Below are 18,490 nucleotides of genomic sequence, written 5' to 3'. Positions count from 1 at the left end.
ACATTAAGAAAAAAAATCTCAGTGCAGGAAGTCATCCAATCCTGATAAGTTGACATGTAGAATAAAGTTTATGGTGTTATTTATTGCTAACGTAGTCCTGGTTAAAGGTTACGTGTGTGCAGTTGGAGGAGGGGCAGGCAAGGGAGAACGTAGATAACTAAAGTGAAATAGAGCTGATGTATTCAGAGCTTATGTTGCTAGAGGTGAGATCAGTTACCTACTTGCAACTGAAATTTCAAACTTCTGCCTAGCGGGGACTTGAGTGGACAAATGGTGACTGATAGTTGGAAATACCAGCAGACATCTTAAGTTTTATGCTCAGATGAACAAGCAATGAACCAGGAGAATAAGTCCAGTTGTTTTCGGCTGCTTGTAATTTTTACCTTTTTATTTAAAATCACGGCGTCTTTTTCAATGAATGCCTATGTGACTGTGACTTATTACAATGAAACCAGCAACTACACTACGATAGAGAGGTGTGAATGTGGTGTTTATGGATTAGCCTCACCAGTGGCTAATGCTATGGGGGTGGTGGGCATCCCCAAGAACAATAACTACCAAGCTTGTGACTACAACACTGAGTTTACTAATACTAACAGTCCTTGGATTGCACTGATAGAAAGAGGTAATTGTACATTTTCGGAAAAAATTCAAGCAGCAGGCAGAAGAAACGCAGATGCTGTTGTGATTTACAATGTTCCAGACACTGGCAACCAGACAATACAGATGGCAAATTTCGGTAAGTAATGACCGAGTCCTAAAGAGGGTTTGTCTTTGTTTATCTTAAAATGATATTTCAATCTAGAATTACTCTAGGATCTGGCAATGACATTGTAAAAATGATTTAATTTTTTTTTCTTTTTTGCCCAGCACTATTATCCCTTAATTAATACTTGTAATTAATTTGTTCCAAAGACAAAAGCAATTCATGAAATGATCTCTATATCCCTTTCACGATTTTCTTAGTTGTATTAGTTTGCTCACTGTTTATTTCATAACTGTTTTTGAAGAAAATGTACCTTACTTCTAAACATTAAAGAAAACTTAAATATTTTAATTCCATTTTCAATTTGTGCTTTTCAGTTTGATTCATTTTCTTAGACAGAAAGAATTGTATGTATTCAAGTATGCAGTAACTACAAAACCGATTATTATAAGTAAACAATAGCATATTGTAAGTACACAAAATGTTTAGAGAAATGGGAATCTATCTGCTGTGTGCATATGAGATTTGAATGTTTGTGGGACTAATACATATAAAACTACTCTCTAGAAAGAGTATACATTGGAAAAGGCATAGTAGAAATAAGATCACACCAAAATTTACATCAAAATTAAAAGTTTCCCTTGTAAGTATTTCCTTAGGACTTCATAAGTAAGTATAACCATCTAATTTATTAACTTGCTACTGGAATTTACTTCCAAGAATTATTGTTTTTATTTTATTTGTTTTGTAAAACAATGCCACTTTCCAAATAAATGATACTTAAACTAGTAAAGAAGTAGATTTGTTACCCAAGTTTTCTATAGTGTGGGTAAGAATGGGTATTTTTAGCCCCAAATAGCTAAAGAGGGAAATAAAAGGCAATAATTTCAAACAGGGTAAGAACTGGAAGAACACAATATCAGGATAATTGGTTATCACCACCAAACTTGAGCCCTGAGGAAATTAATGTAAATTCAACACATTTCAGAATTGCAAAAGAGAGTAAATCAAATTTGTGTTAAGAATAGTAGCGACTGGAACATGCAGGTTATACACATGCAGTATGGCAGTTTAGTACTAATGTAGGATAAACAAGCTGATTGTTTCCCTGGGTATCAAAACACCTGGTAAAGACAATCTTTCAGCAGTACCAAGTTATCATAAATGTACAAAACTCCACTTGCTACCTTTTATAATATATTCTAGACACTCCCAGAACTTAGGCATTCACTCTTTTCTTCTTTTGAACTTCAGAGGACTCCAGAAGGCTTCCATGCATGTTCCTACATTTTTACAGGTGACTTTTACTTTTGTAGAAATAAAGAAAGACAGCTTTCTCATGAAAATCAGAAACTGAATCTGTTCTAAGGAACCTACTTCCCTAATGTTCCAATTAGATTCTGAGTGCTCTAAGTTTCCTTTTGCATGGACAATCACCTTGTTTTCACCCCCTGCTATTTTTTAAAAAGATTTTATTTATTTATTTGAGAGAGAGAGAGAGATCACAAGTAGATAGAGAGGCAGGCAGAGAGAGAGAGAGAGAGAGAAGCAGTCTCCCTGCTTACCAGAGAGCCCAATGCAGGACTTGATCCCAGGACCCCGAGATCATGACCTGAGCCGAAGGCAGTGGCTTAACCCACTGAGCCACCCAGGCGCCCCCCTTGCTATTTTTTAAGTATAAATAGTACCAATCTAAATTGTAATCCGGTTGCAAAACTTGCTTTGCAACGCGCAGTAGGGGCCAATATCGAGTGGAATGTGGGTACCCAGCCCCTGATTTTAAAAGATTTACCAAAGATCACTTACAATAAATTTCACCAAAGGGCATGTACACAGTCATCTAAACGTTTGACTCTGAGCAGAGTATTAAAAACAAGGAAGTTACATTTAGCATTCAATATGTACTTCCAGCATACTCAAAGGTACGTAATCAAAAACATTTTTTAAAACTACTGCATTGTCCCTTTTTTCAAACAAGCACATTGAAAAAGAGAGCATAATGATAGTATTTGTAATAGTTTATATTTGTTGCCATTTACTATATGTCAGACACTGTTGTAGGGCCTTTATTTTATTTTTTCATTTTTCCTATTACCACTTTATTTTTTTAATTTAAATTCAACTAGCCAAAATATAGTTTCAGAGGTAGAGTTCAGTAATTCATCAGTTGCGTATAACACCCAGTGGTCATCACATCACATGCCCTCCATAATGCCCAGTGGTCATCACATTACATGCCCTCCATAACGCCCATCAGCCAGTTACCACGTCCCCCAACCACCTTCCCTCCAGCAACCCTCAGTTTGTTCTCTAGACTTAAGAGTCTCTCATGATTTGTCTTCCTGTCTGATTACTGGTCTTTAACATTGAATGTCCTCAACCCCAAAGAATTAAAATTGTAAGTTTAATATTTTGCAGTTGTAAGACCTGTCAACTGGTGTGTTATTGGAGTTCTCTCTTCCCAGAAATTTACCTTATATAGAAATTATTAGATGATGCAGTCGACAGTAAAGCAAGTGTGGATACAAAAACTCTATGATCAGCTTCTAGGCCGTTACAGATTGACTCATTATTTTGTAACATAAGCCAAAGGGGTGTGAGGTTTTGCTATCTTTTCACTAGTGTTCTTTTTTTTAACATTTATATTATTCTTTTTTTTAATTTTTTAACTGTTATGTTCAATTAGCCAGCATATAGTACATCATTAGTTTTTTTTTTAAGATTTTATTTATTTATTTTTTTGACAGACAAAAATCACAAGTAGGCAGAGAGGCAGGCAGAGAGAGAGGAGGAAGCAGACTCCCCACGAAGCAGAGAGCCCGATGCGGAGCTTGATTCCAGGACCCTGGGATCATGACCTGGGCCGAAGGCAGAGGCTTTAACCCACTGAGCCACCCAGGCGCCCCCATCATTAGTTTTCGATGTAGTGTTCAATGATTGTTTAAGCATGGGGGTGGGGAGTGCGTAACAACTCCTCTTCCTCCTCCAAAAGCTCGTGGCTTCATCTCCATCACCTCGTCTTTTATCACCCCTAAAATCCACCTTTTCAGCGTTGGCCCCCTCAGGGCTGTAGCACCCTTGCCTTCTGGCCCTGTTCCACCTACTTCTCCATTCCTTCGATCCCATTTTTCCATGCTAGACCTTGGGAGAATTTCCACAATGTTGTGCCTCTTTGCTTACTGATGTTAATGCCCTCCAACCACAGATCACTAGGAAAGACCTGTAGTTGAAAAAGGTGGGTTTTTTATTTGCTGCAGCAAAGGGAGAATGCACACCATGAGAAACCATGGGGCATCTCAGTGACAGGGTGGTAGAAGGGACTTAAGAGGATTTGGACTTGCTTTAGATGATCTGCATGAGGGTTTAGGGAAGCAGGCCATTTACCAGCCACCCCAGTTTGCCTGAGACTGAAGGATTCCCTGGAATGTGAGAGTTTCAGTGCTTAAACCAGGAAATTCCTGAGGAAACCAGGCTGACTTAGCTACACTAGCTGGTTTTGTTCTACGTTTAAAGGCTGGGGTGCCTTGGTGGCTCAGTGGGTTAAGCCGCTGCCTTCGGCTTGGGTCATGATCTCAGGGTCCTGGGATTGAGTCCCGCATCTAGCTCTCTGCTCAGCAGGGAGCCTGCTTCCTCCTCTCTCTCTCTGCCTGCCTCTCTGCCTACTTGTGATCTCTCTCTGTCAAATAAATAAATAAATCTTTTAAAAAAAAAAGGCTATCAGAAAGTGGGGGAAATTCTGTGATTAGATTCCTAAATAAATCTTATCTCTAAGTGGGGCAGACTGACCTAAAGCTAGAGCAGTAGTTGGTAAAGAAGCAACAGTCACTCATATTAGCCAGGATGGGAGATGTTTGGTCATTTTTGGTGGGTGGGACACTGTTCATATTTTGACAATGTTCAGACATGATTGTGGAGTAGTCTTATTTTTGTCTTGATCCATCATGGTTGCAGAGCAACCTTCCCTAATATTGATGTTCTGTGAGACTATTTATGCTCAACAAGAAAACACCAAGGCCCAGTTAATAGTGGCAGGCTGGATCCCAGATGTCAGGGGCTGCTTGTCTCTTTGTCACTGACAACACACTATGCTCATGCCTTACTGTGGTGCAAATATATTCTCTTCCCACTGCCCACCACCACCATTTTATATTTCTGGGACTCCTCATCCCCTCTAGTCTGCTTTTGAAGTCCCCAACAAACATAAAGAATGCCTCTGCACTCCTTGCTTCTCCTAGTTTCATGATGTGGGTACAGTTTCCTTACTCCTGGGCCCAGTCTATTTATAGCCTCCCTAGTAGCAGTCTTTTTTCTCTGAAGGGGGTAACTTCAGTCTGAGAAGAGTTTCCACTGAGGAGGAATAATGGGTAGCCTAATGCTTGGAGGTGAATCTTTAATTAAACATTGTCCAATTTGCAGTCTGTTTTGATTTTGTCCTTTGATGGTGTTGGAAAAAGGAGGACATGCTTATGGTATCCTTAAGTAATGACATAAGGTCTTAACAACCCTTTCCAAATGTTCCAAATGTCCATCCCGTTCTGTCCCAGACATGCAAGAAAATCAAGAGGCCCATTATTAAAGTGTAAAATTTGGAGCCTGTTAAGTACCCACTGGATAAGCAAACAGGTCCTGAAAGTGAACTATGCTGTTAATAGATAAATTGCCTTAAGAAATGCTTAAGCTTAAAAAAAAAGAAAGAAATGCTTAAGTTTGAGTGCAGTTTTTTTTCTTTTTTTTAATTTTTTATAAACATATAATATATTTTTATCCCCAGGGGTACAGGGGATAAACCTGTGAATCGCCAGGTTTACACACTTCACAGCACTCACCAAAGCACATACCCTCCCCAATGTCCATAACCCCACCCCCCTTCTCCCAACCCCCCTCCCCCCAGCAACCCTCAGTTTGTTTTGTGAGATTAAGAGTCACTTATGGTTTGTCTCCCTCCCAATCCCATCTTGTTTCATTTATTCTTCTCCTACCCCCTTAACCCCCCATGTTGCATCTCCACTTCCTCATATCAGGGAGATCATATGATAATTGTCTTTCTCCGATTGACTTATTTCACTAAGCATGATGCCCTCTACCTCCATCCATGTCGTCACAAATGGCAAGATTTCATTTCATTTCTTTTTTATTTTTAAGTGCTTTGAAGAGTGATGCAGTTAATTTCTTTTTTTAAAATTTTTTATTTTTTGTAAACATATATTTTTATCCCCAGGGGTACAGGTCTGTGAATCACCAGGTTTACACACTTCACAGCACTCACCAAAGCACATACCCTCCCCAATGTCCATAATCCCACCCCCTTCTCCCAACCTCCCTCCCCCCAGCAACCCTCAGTTTGTTTTATGAGATTAAGAGTCACTTATGGTTTGTCTCCCTCCCAATTCCATCTTGTTTCATTGATTCTTCTCATACCCACTTAAGCCCCCATGTTGCATCACCACTCCCTCATATCAGGGAGATCATATGATAGTTGTCTTTCTCTGCTTGACTTATTTCGCTAAGCATGATACCCTCTAGTTCCATCCATGTTGTCGCAAATGGCAAGATTTCATTTCTTTTGATGGCTGCATAGTATTCCATTGTATATATATACCACTTCTTCTTTATCCATTGATCTGTTGATGGACATCTAGGTTCTTTCCATAGTTTGGCTATTGTGGACATTGCTGCTATAAACATTCGGGTGCACGTGCCCCTTCAGATCACTACGTTTGCATCTTTAGGGTTAATACCCAGTAGCACAATTGCTGGGTCATAGGGTAGTTCTATTTTCAACATTTTGAGGAACCTCCATGCTGTTTTCCAGAGTGGTTGCACCAGCTTGCATTCCCACCAACAGTGTGGAGGATTGCCCTTTCTCCGCATCATCGCCAACGTCTGTCATTTCCTGACTTGTTGATTTTAGCCATTCTGACTGGTGTGAGGTGATATCGCATTGTGGTTTTGATTTGCATTTCCCTGATGCGGAGTGATATGGAGCACTTTTTCATGTGTCTGTTGGCCATCTGGATGCCTTCTTTGCAGAAATGTCTGTTCATGTCTTCTGCCCATTTCTTGATTGGATTATTTGTTCTATAGGTGTTGAGTTTGCTAAGTTCTTTATAGATTTTGAACACTAGCCCTTTATCTGATATGTCGTTTGCAAATATCTTCTCCAATTCTGTCAGTTGTCTTTTGGTTTTGTCTTTGGTTTTGGTTTTCGTTTGCAAATATCTTCTCCAATTCTGTCAGTTGTCTTCTTTCCTTTGCTGTGCACAAGCTTTTGATCTTGATAAAATCCCAATAGTTCATTTTTGCCCTTGCTTCCCTTGCCTTTGGTGATGTTCCTAGGAAGATGTTGCTGTGGCTGAGGTCGAAGAGGTTGCTGCCTGTGTTCTCCTCAAGGATTTTGATGGATTCCTTTCTCACATTGAGGTCCTCCATCCATTTTGAGTCTATTTTCATGTGTGGTGTAAGGAAAAGGTCCAATTTCATTTTTCTGCATGAGGCTGTCCAATTTTCCCAACACCATTTATTGAAGAGGCTGTCTTTTTTCCATTGGACATTCTTTCCTGCTTTGTTGAAGATTACTTGACCATAGAGTTGAGGGTCTATTTCTGGGCTCTCTATTCTGTTCCATTGATCTATGTGTCTGTTTCTGTGCCAGTACCATGCTGTCCTGATGATGGCAGCTTTGTAATAGACCTTGAAGTCCGGAATTGTGATGCCACCAACTTTGGCATTCTTTCTCAATATTCCTTTGGCTATTCGAGTTCTATTCTGGTTCCATATGCATTTTAGGATTATTTGTTCCATTTCTTTGAAAAAAATAGATGGTATTTTGATAGGAATTGCATTAAATGTGTAGATTGCTTTAGGTAGCATAGACATTTTCACAATATTTATTCTTCCAATCCAGGAGCATGGAACATTTTTCCATTTCTTTGTGTCTTCCTCAATTTCTTTCATGAGTACTTTATAGGTTTCTGAGTATAGATTCTTAGCTTCTTTGGTTAGGTTTATTCCTAAGTATCTTATAGTTTTGGGTGCAATTGTAAATGGGATTGACTCCTTAATTTCTCTTTCTTCTGTCTTGTTGTTGGTGTAGAGAAATGCAACTGATTTCTGTGCATTGGTTTTATATCCTGACACTTTACTGAATTCCTGCACAAGTTCTAGCAGTTTTGGAGTGGAGTCTTTTGGGTTTTCAACATATAGTATCATATCATCTATGAAGAGTGATAGTTTGACTTCTTCTTTGCTGATTTGGTTGCTTTTAATGTCCTTTTGTTGTCTGATTGCTGAGGCTAGGACGTCTAGTACTATGTTGAATAGCAGTGGTGATAATGGACATCCCAGCCGTGTTCCTGACTTTAGCGGAAAAGCTTTCAGTTTTTCTCCATTGAGAATGATATTTGCGGTGGGTTTTTCATAGATGGCTTTGATGATTTTGAGGTATGTGCCCTCTGTCCCTACACTTTGAAGAGTTTTGATCAGGAAGGGATGCTTTACTTTGTCAAATGCTTTTTCAGCATCTATTGAGAGTATCATATGGTTCTTGCTCTTTCTTTTATTGATGTGTTGTATCACCATTGATTGATTTGCGGATGTTGAGCGAACCTTGCAGCCCTGGAATAAATCCCACTTGGTCGTGGTGAATAATCCTTTTAATGTACTGTTGAATCCTATTGGCTAGTATTTTGGTGAGAATTTTCGCATCTGTGTTCATCAAAGATATTGGTCTGTAGTTCTCTTTTTTGATGGGATCCTTGTCTGGTTTTGGGATCAAGGTGATGCGGGCCTCATAAAATGAGTTTGGAAGTTTTCCTTCTATTTCTATTTTTTGGAACAGTTTCAGGAGAATAGGAATTAGTTCTTCTTTAAATGTTTGGTAGAATTCCCACAGGAAGCCATCTGGCCCTGGGCTTTTGTTTGTTTGGAGATTTTTGATGACTGTTTCAATCTCCTTACTGGTTATGGGTCTGTTCAGGTTTTCTATTTCTTCCTGGTTCAGTTGTGGTAGTTTATATGTCTCTAGGAATGCATCCATTTCTTCCAGATTGTCAAATTTGTTGGTGTAGAGTTGCTCATAGTATGTTCTTATAATTGTCTGTATTTCTTTGGTGTTAGTTGTGATCTCTCCTCTTTCATTCATGATTTTATTTATTTGTGTCCTTCCTCTTTTCTTTTTGATAAGTCTGGCCAGGGGTTTATCAATCTTATTAATTCTTTCAAGGAACAAGCTCCTAGTTTCGTTGATTTGTTCTGTTTTTTTGGTTTCTATTTCATTGATTTCTGCTCTGATCTTTATGATTTCTCTTCTCCTGCTGGGCTTAGGGTTTCTTTCTTGTTCTTTCTCCAGCTCCTGTAGGTGTAGGGTTACGTTGTGTACCTGAGACCTTTCTTGTTTCTTGAGAAAGGCTTGTACCACTGTATATTTTCTTCTCAGGACTGCCTTTGTTGTGTCCCACAGATTTTGAACCATTGTGTTTTCATTATCATTTGTTTCCATGAATTTTTTTCAATTCTTCTTTAATTTCCTGGTTGACCTATTCATTCTTTAGAAGGATGCTGTTTAGTCTCCATGTATTTGTGTTCTTTCCAAATTTCCTCTTGTGATTGAGTTCTAGCTTCAGAGCATTGTGGTCTGAAAATATGCAGGGAATGATCCCAATCTTTTGATACTGGTTGAGACCTAATTTAGGACCCAGGATGTGATCTATTCTGGAGAATGTTTCATGTGCACTAGAGAAGAATGTGTATGTTGCTTTGAGATAAAATGTTCTGAATATATCTGTGATGTCCAGCTGTTCCAGTGTGCCATTTAAGGCCTTTATGTCCTTGTTGATCTTTTGCTTGGATGATCTGTTCATTTCAGGGAGGGGAGTGTTAAAGTCCCCTACTATTATTGTATTATTGTTGATGTGTTTCTTTGATTTTGTTATTAATTGGTTTATATAGTTGGCTGCTCCCACATTAGGGGCATAGATATTTAAAATTGTTAGATCTTCTTGTTGGACAGATCCTTTGAGTATGATATAGTGTCCTTCCTCATCTCTTATTATAGTCTTTGGCTTAAAATCTAATTGATATAAGGATTGCCACTCGTGCTTTCTTCTGATGTCCATTAGCATGGTAAATTGTTTTCCACCCACTCACTTTAAATCTGGAGGTGTCTTTGGGTTTAAAATGACTTTCTTGTAGGAAACATATTGATGGGTTTTGTTTTTTATCCATTCTGATACCCTGTGTCTTTTGATTGGGGCATTTAGCCCATTAACATTCAGGGTAACTATTGAGAGATATGAATTTAGTGTCATTGTATTGCCTGTAAGGTGACTGTTGCTGTATATGGTCTCTGTTTCTTTCTGATCTACTACTTTTAGGCTCTCTCTTTGCTTAGAGGACCCCTTTCAATATTTCCTGTAGAGCTGGTTCAGTGTTTGCAAATTCTTTCAGTTTTTGTTTGTCCTGGAAGCTTTTAATCCCTCCTTCTACTTTCAATGATAGCCTAGCTGGATATAGTATTCTTGGCTGCATGTTTTTCTCATTTAGTGCTCTGAATATATCATGCCAGCTCTTTCTGGCCTGCCAGGTGTCTGTGGATAAGTCTGCTGCCAATCTAATATTTTTACCATTATATGTTACAGACTTTTTTTCCCGGGCTGCTTTCAGGATTTTCTCTTTGTCACTAAGACTTGTAAATTTTACTATTAGGTGACGGGGTGTGGACCTATTCTTATTGTTTTGAGGGGGGTTCTCTGCACCTCCTGGATTTAGATGCTTGTTGCCTTTGCCATAATTGGGAAAATTCTCTCCAATAATTCTCTCCAATATACCTTCTGCTCCCCTCTATCTTTCTTCTTCTTCTGAAATCCCAATTATTCTAATGTTGTTTTGTCTTATGGTGTCACTTATCTCTCGAATTCTGCCCTCGTGGTCCAGTAGCTGTTTGTCCCTCTTTTGCTCAGCTTCTTTATTCTCTGTCATTTAGTCTTCTATATTGCTAATTCTTTCTTCTACCTCATTTATCCTAACAGTGAGAGCCTCCATTTTTTATTGCACCTCATTAATAGCTTTTTTTAAATTTCAACTTGGTTGGATTTTAGTTCTTTTATTTCTCCAGAAAGTGCTTTTATATCTCCCGAGAGGGTTTCTCTAATATGCCTTTTTCGAGCCCGGCTAGAACCTTGAGAATCGTCATTCTGAATTCTAGATCTGACATATTACCAATGTCTGTATTGATTAGGTCCCTAGCCTTCAGTACTGCCTCTTGTTCTTTTTTTGTGGTGAATTTTTCCACCTTGTCATTTTGTCCAGATAAGAGTATATGAAGAAGCATGTAAAATACTATAAGGGTCACAAAGACCCCAGGAAAATATGTTTTAACCAGATCAGAAGAGATCCCAAATCGTGGGGGGGAGAAAGGGGATAAAAAGAGGTTCAGAAAAAAAAAAAGAAACAATTAAAAAAAGAAAACTAATAAAGAAAAAACATAAAAAAGAAAAGAATATATATATATATATATATATGATAAACTAGTTAAAAACGTTAAGAAAGAAAAGGGTAAAATTTTTTAAAAAATTTAGCAGAAGAAGAGAGAAAAAAATTGAAAAAAAAATTAAATTAACTGCAAGACTAAAGAATCATGGGGATAAAGCCATGAGTTCTGTGCTTTGCTTTCTCCTCCTCTGGAATTCTGCCGCTCTCCTTGGTATTGAAACTGAACTCCTTGGTAGGTGAACTTGGTCCAGGCTGGATTTCTTGTTGATCTTCTGGGGGAGGGGCCTGTTGTAGTGATTCTCAAGTGTCTTTGCCCCAGCCAGAATTGCACTGCCCTTACCAGGGGCCGGGCTGAGTAATCCGCTTGGGTTTGCTTTCAGGAGCTTTTGTTCCCTGAGCGTTTTCCGTAGAGTTCCAGAGGACGGGGATGAAAATGGCAGCCTCCCAGTCTCCAGTTCAGAGGAGCCGAGAGCTCGGGCCTCCACTCCTCAGTGTGCCCTCAGAGAATAGCGCCCAATAATTCCCGTCTGCCTGACCTCCAGCTGCGCTCCAAGCTCACGAGCGGGCGACTGGTTCTAGGTAACCCTGAGCTGTGAGCTCACTCTTGGCTCTGTCTCTGTAGCCAGCTTCCTAACCCTAATACCTGTGAGCTCTGCGACACTCAGCCACCCCGATCCTTCTGTGACCCTGCAGGACCTGAGGCCATGCTGAGCCCGCGTGGGCTTCACCCCGGTTTAGCCTCTGGAGCAATGTCCCTCAGCGAAACAGACTTTTAAAAGTCCTGATTTTGTTCTCTGCCGCTTGCTGGGAGCCGGCCCCTCCCCCTGCAGTCTATCTTCCCTTTGCTTTGGATTCACTTCTCTGCCAGTCTTACCTTTCAGAGAGTGGTTGATTTTCTGTTTCTAGAATTGCTCTTCTCTTCGATCTCCTGTTTGATTTGTAGGTGTTTGCAATCTTTAGATAAGCTATCTAGCTGATCTCCTGCTACCTGAAGTAGTCTCAGCCTGCTACTTCTACGCCATCTTGACTCCTCTGCCTTGAGTGCAGTTTATTTCAGCCAAGTCAATAATCTGGATGGGATAAAGTGGTTCTTACATTTTTATCATTTCCACTATTTTGAATGAAGGGAATATCAGGGTAAGGTTTGAAGCATTTCAGAATCCCCCAAACTCATCAACTCCACAGCAAGTAAGTGCAAGGAAAGAAAGGGCTTAATCAGAGCAGCAAAGGCAAATGCTAAATGTTTGGGGGAAATGTCTTCCAGAAATGAAAGAGGAAATAAAAACATAGTATATAAATGGAGAAAATAATTAAAAACCTCATGAAGGACTCAGATATACACACCAAGAACTTAATTCAAGAAAAGTAATCAGTTCCACTTCAAAGGAATCTCAAATCTCTCTACCTGGTATCCATCTCCAAGACTTTATCCTCAGACCATAGGCAATAACTTCCTAACTGATCTTGCTTCTCTTTTCCACTTCCAAGCCTATCCCCACACAGAAGCCAAAATAAAATGCCTTTGAGAAAAGATAAATCACTCCCTGTCTAAAGTCTTTTAGGTCCCATGGCACTTAGAGTAAATTCAACTCCTTCCAATATCCTTACCTAGTCATCAATCACCTGGTTTCTGCCTACCATTCTGACCTCATCTCCTCTAACCTCCCTGCCTCCCCACCTCCACTGCCCCTCCCACCCTTACCACTCACTCAACTCTAGCTACACTGGCTTCCTTTCAGTCCCTCCATTCCATTAAACTCTTCCCTGCTCTTGAGCCTGAAAGTACTTGATACCTTCCTCTTCTTCACCCTTGCATCTTATTAAACATAAAGCCCTATTGCTTTGACCTCCAAGCATTACTTTTTTAAAGTTTTTATTTAAATTCCATTTAGTTAACATACAGTGGAATGTTAGTTTCAGGTATACAATAGAGTGATTCAGCAATTCCGTACATGGCCCAGTGCTCACCACAAGTGCACTCCTTAATCCCCATCTCCTATTTCACCCATTCCCCACACCCCCACCTCTGGTAATCATCAGTTTGTTCTCTGTAGTTAAGAGTCCGTTTCTTGGTTTCTCTCTCACTCTCTCTCTCTCTCTTTTTCTTGGCTCATTTGCTTTGTTTCTTAAATTCCACATATGAGTGAAATTATATGGTATTTGTCTTTGTCTGACTTATTTTGCTTACCATTATACTCTAGCTCCATTCATGTCACTGCAAATGGCAAGATTTCATTCTGTTCATGGCCAAATAATATTCTGTTGTATATACATGTATGTATATATATCATGGCTTCTTTGTCCATTCTTCTATCAAAGCACACTTGGACTTTTTCTCTAACTTGGCTATTGTGAATATCACTGCTATAAACATCAGGATGCCTGTATCCCTCTGAATTAGTGTTCTTGTATTCTTTGGAGGAAATACCCAGTTCTGCAGTTGCTGGATCATATGGTAGCTCTATTTTTAACTTCTGAGAAATCTCCATACTTTTTCCCACAGTGGCTATACCAGTTTGTTTTCCCACCAACAGTGACTGAGGGCTCTTCTTCTCCACATCCTTGCCAACATTTGTTGTTTCTTGTGTTGTTGATTTTAGCCAGTCTGACATGTGTGAGTTGATATCTCATTTAGTTTCGATTTGCATTTCCCTGATGATAAGTGGTGATCAGCTTCTTTTCATGCACCTATTAGCCATCTGATGTCTTCTTGGAGAAATGTCTGTTCATATCCTCTGCCAATTTCTTAACTGGATTATTTGGTTTTTAGGTGTTGAGTTGTATAAGTGATTTATAAATTTTGGTAATAACCCTTTAATCACATTAGTCATTTGTAAATATCTTCTCCCATTCAGTAGGTTGCCTTTTTGTTTAGTTGATTGTTTCCATCGTTGTGCAGAAGTTTTTTACTTTGAAGCAGTCCCAGTAGTTTTTTTTTTTTTTTTTTTGCTTTTATTTTCCTTGCCTCAAGAGACATATCTAGTTAAAAAAAAAATGCTATAGGGACGCCTGGGTGGCTCAGTTGGTTGGACGACTGCCTTCGGCTCAGGTCATGATCCCGGAGTCCCGGGATCGAGTCCCGCATAGGGCTCCCAGTTCCACGGGGAGTCTGCTTCTCTCTCTGACCTTCTCCTTGCTCATGTTCTCTCTCACTCTCTCTCTCTCAAATAAATAAATAAAATCTTTAAAAAAAATAAAAATAAAATAAAATAAATGCTATAGCAGTTGTCAGAGAAGTTACTGCCTGTGATCTCATCTGGAATTTTTATAATTTCAGGTGTCATGTTTAGGTCTTTAATACCTTATGAGTTTATTTTTCTGTATGGTGTAAGAAAATGGTACAGTTTCATTGTTTTGCATGTGGCTGTCCAGTTTTCCCAACAGCATTTGTTGAAGAGATTGTTTTTCCCACTGGATATTCTTTCCTACTTTTGTCCAATATCAGTTGAGCTTATAGTTGTTGGTTCATTTCTGGGTTTTTTATTCTGTTCAATTGATCTCTATGTCTATTTTTATGCCAGTACCATTCTGTTTTGATTACTACAGCTCTTAACAGAACTCGAAGTCCAGAGTTGTGATGCCTCCAGCTTTCCCTTTCTTTTTTCAAGCTTGCTTTGGCTATTCAGTGTTTTTCATGGTTTCATACAAATTTTAGGTTTGTTCTAGTTATGTGAAAAATGCTGTTGGTATTTTGATAAAGGTTGCATAAAATCTGTAGATTGCTTTGGGTAGTACAGACATTTTAGCAATATTTGTTCTTCCAATCCATTTCCTTGCATTCTTTCCATTTCTTTGTGTTGTCTTCAATTTCTTGCATCAGTGCTTTAAAGTTTTCAGAATATAGATCTTTTACCTCTTTGGGTAGGTTTATTCCTAGGAATCTTATTATTTTGCATATAATTGTAAATGAGACTGAATCCTTGATTTTTATTTCTGCTGCTTCATTATTGGTGTAGAGAAATGGAACAGATTTCTGTATGTTGATTTTGCAACTTTACTGAATTTGTGTATCAGTTCTAGCAACTTTTTGGTGGAGTCTTTCAGGTATTCTACATATAGTATTATGTCATCTGCAAATAGTGAAAGTTTGACTTCTTCCTTACTGACCTGGTCTTTTATTTGTTTGTTTGTTTGTTTGTTTGTCTGATTGCTGTGGCTAGGACTTCCAGTACTATGTTGAATACAAGTAGTGAGAGTGGACATCCTGGCCTTGCTCCTGACCTTAGGGGAAAAGTTCTGTTTTTTCCCCCGCTAAGGATGAGGTTAGCTGTGGGCTTTTCCATATGGTCTTTATTATGTTGAGGTATGTTTCCTCTAAAACTACTTTTCTGGAGTGCCTGGATAGCTCAATTGGTTGAGTGTCTGACTCTTGGTTTTGGCTCAGATGGTGAGTTCATGGTTATGGGAATCGAGCCCCTCCTGAGGCTCTCTGCTGAGCAGGGAGTCTGCTTAAGGATTCTCTCCCTCTGCCCTTCTCCCAACTCCTGTTCTCGTGTATGCACACACGCACTTTCTCCCTTCCTAAAACACATAAATAAATATTTAATAGAAAATAATAAAAAATAAATCTACTGTGTTGAGGGTTTTTATCATATATGGATATTATACCTTGTCAAGTGTTATTTCTATGTCTATTGAAATGATCAGCTCATTCGTATCCTTTTTCTTATTGATGTGATGTATCACATCAGTTGATTTGCAAATATTGAACTACCCTTGCATTGCAGGAATAAATCCCACTTGATCATGGTGAATGATTTTTTTTTTTGTATATATGGACCATATCTTCTTCTTTTGTTTGTTTGTTTTTTATTTTAGTTTAGTTTTTAAGTGTTCCAAGATTGTTTATGCACCACACCCAGTGCTCCATGCAACAGGAACTCTCCTTAATACCCACCACCAGGCTCACCCATCCCCATCCCACTCCCTTCCAAAACCCCCAGTTTGTTTCTCAGAGTCCACAGTCTCTCATGGTTTGTCTCCACCACTGATTTCCCCCAATTCACTTTTCCTTTCCTTCTCCTGATGTCCTCCATGTTATTCCTTATGCTCCACAAGTAAGTGAAACCATATGATAATTGACTATCTCTGCTTGACTTATTCCACTCAGCATAATCTCCTCCAGTCCTGTCCATATTGATACAAAAGTTGGTTATTCATCCTTTCTGATGGAGGTGTGCTGTGAGTGATATATTTTTTAAAGATTTTATTTATTTGAGAGAGAGAGTGAGAGGGGAGAAGCAGATTCCCCATGGAGCTGGGAGCCAGATGCAGGACTCGATCCTGGGACTCCAGGATCATGACCCATGCAGAAGGCAGTCGCCTAACCAACTGAGTCACCCAGGTGCCTATGAATAATATTTGTAATGTATTGCTGAATTCAGTTTGCTATAATCTGGTTGAGAATTTTTGCATTTATTCTCATCAGGGATATTGACCTGCAGTTCTCTTGTTCAGTCCTGTCTTTATCTGGCTTTGTGATCAGGGCAATGCTGGCTTCATAGAATGAATTTGGAACTTTTCTTTCCTTTTCTGTTTTTTGGAATAGTTTAAGAAGAATGGGAATTAGGTTTTTTTTTTTTAATGTTTTATAGAATTTGCCTGTGAAGCCATCTGCTCCTGGACTTTGGTTTGTTAGGATTTTTTTGTTTTTGTTTTTTTTTACTGATTCAATTTCTTTGCCAGTTATCAATCTGTTCAAGTTTTCTCTTTCTTCCGGTTTCAATAGTGGTAGTATATGTTCCTAGGAATTGTCCAATTTATTAACATATAGTTTTTCATAATATTCTCTTATTATTGTTTATATTTCTGTAGTGTTGGTTGTTATTTTTCCACTCTTATTGATAATTTTATTTATTTATTTGAGTCCTTTCTCTTTTTTCTTGGTAATTCTGACTAGAGGTTTATCAATTTTATTGATTTATTGATTTTTTTCCAAGAACCAGCTCCTGGTTTCACTTGTTTCTTTTTTTTTTTTCTTAGTTTCTGTATCATTTATTTCTGCTCTAATCTTTATTCTAATATTTATTCTATTCTTCTGCTGGTTTTAAGTTTTGTTTATTGTTCCACTTCTAGCACCTTTAGGTGCAAGGTTAGGTTGTTTATTTGAGATATTTCTTGCTTCTTAAGATAGGCCTGTATTGCTATAAACTTCCCTCTTAGAATGGCTTTTGCTTTATCCCAGAGGTTTTGGACAGTTGTGTTTTGATCTTCATTTGTTTCCATGTATTTTTTTTTACTTCTTCTTTGAGTTCTTGGTTCACCCATTCACTATTTAGTAGCATTTATTTAACTTCCATGTATTTGTGTTCTTTCCAGATATTTTCTTACAGTCGACGTCTAGTTTCATAGCACTATGGCCATAAAAGATGTACGGCATGACTTCGATCTTCTTGAATTTGTTGAGGCTTGTTTTGTGGCCCAATATGTGATCAAAATGTTTCTTATTCTGGGCAGTCTCCCTCAACACAGTATTTCCCATCAAACCATGCTGCTCATTTCTGTTTAAATGTCTTATGATGTGTAATTATTTTGGTATTTGTTTGTTATCTGCTTCTCCCACTTGATTGCAAGTCCCAAGAGGGAAGAAACCATGTTTGTCATGCTTGCCATTGTATCCATTGTACTGAGCATAACTTGTGGTCTTCACTAGTTGTTGAATGAATCAAAGTTTAAGAAACTAGAAAGCAGTTTCCTTTTATATATGAAAGTATGGGCAAATTTAAGTGAATTTATTAGGTGAATTCAACAAACCATTGCATTTTATCATTGTCTTTATAGTCGTAGCTTTTCCTTAAAAAAAAAAAAAAAAACCTAGAGATTAAAGTCTCCCTTGATTTTCACCCCCAATCTCAGTCCTCTCCCAAGAAATAACCATTGCTATTCATCCAGTAGGTAACCTTTCAGACTTTTTTCCATCAATTTTCATATATATATAAATATATGTATATTCTATATATATGAAATATGTATTTCATATATATATTTCAGAAAATACAGTCAACTTGTGTTTTAATTTTAAGATTGATAAAGTTATTCTGCAACTTGCTTTTGTTACTCAACTGTAGGACTTGGGGCTATTTTCATGTTAATACATTTACATCTAGATCTAGTTAATTCATTTAACTACTGCAAAATATTCCATAGAGTGTACATGCACATAATTTTCTTAACCACTCTCCTGTTAATGAACATTTGGGTTATTTTCAACTCTGCTCTTTTACTTCAATGAACATAATTATTGCTGATACCTAAGGAAGCTATTGACATTGAACTTGCATCATTACTGAGGTACAT

At 38.4% G+C, this 18,490-nt stretch overlaps 1 protein-coding gene across 1 annotated transcript in view; it reads left to right on the top strand.

The window, feature by feature from the left end:
• The window catches only part of RNF128 (ring finger protein 128), a 108,754-nt gene continuing 90,264 nt past the window's right edge, over nt 1–18,490 (top strand). The window contains exon 1 of the mRNA XM_082717382.1: nt 1–739. Within this exon, the coding sequence (XP_082573508.1) occupies nt 334–739 (406 nt within the window). The 5' untranslated portion in view covers nt 1–333. The remainder of the gene's footprint in view (nt 740–18,490) is intronic.

This window comes from Mustela nivalis (genome assembly GCF_964662115.1).
Source record: "Mustela nivalis genome assembly, chromosome: X".
NCBI classification, from domain to species: Eukaryota; Metazoa; Chordata; class Mammalia; order Carnivora; family Mustelidae; genus Mustela; species Mustela nivalis.
The sequence above is the reverse complement of the archived record's forward strand: the minus strand, read 5'-3'. Positions and strand labels throughout refer to the sequence as shown.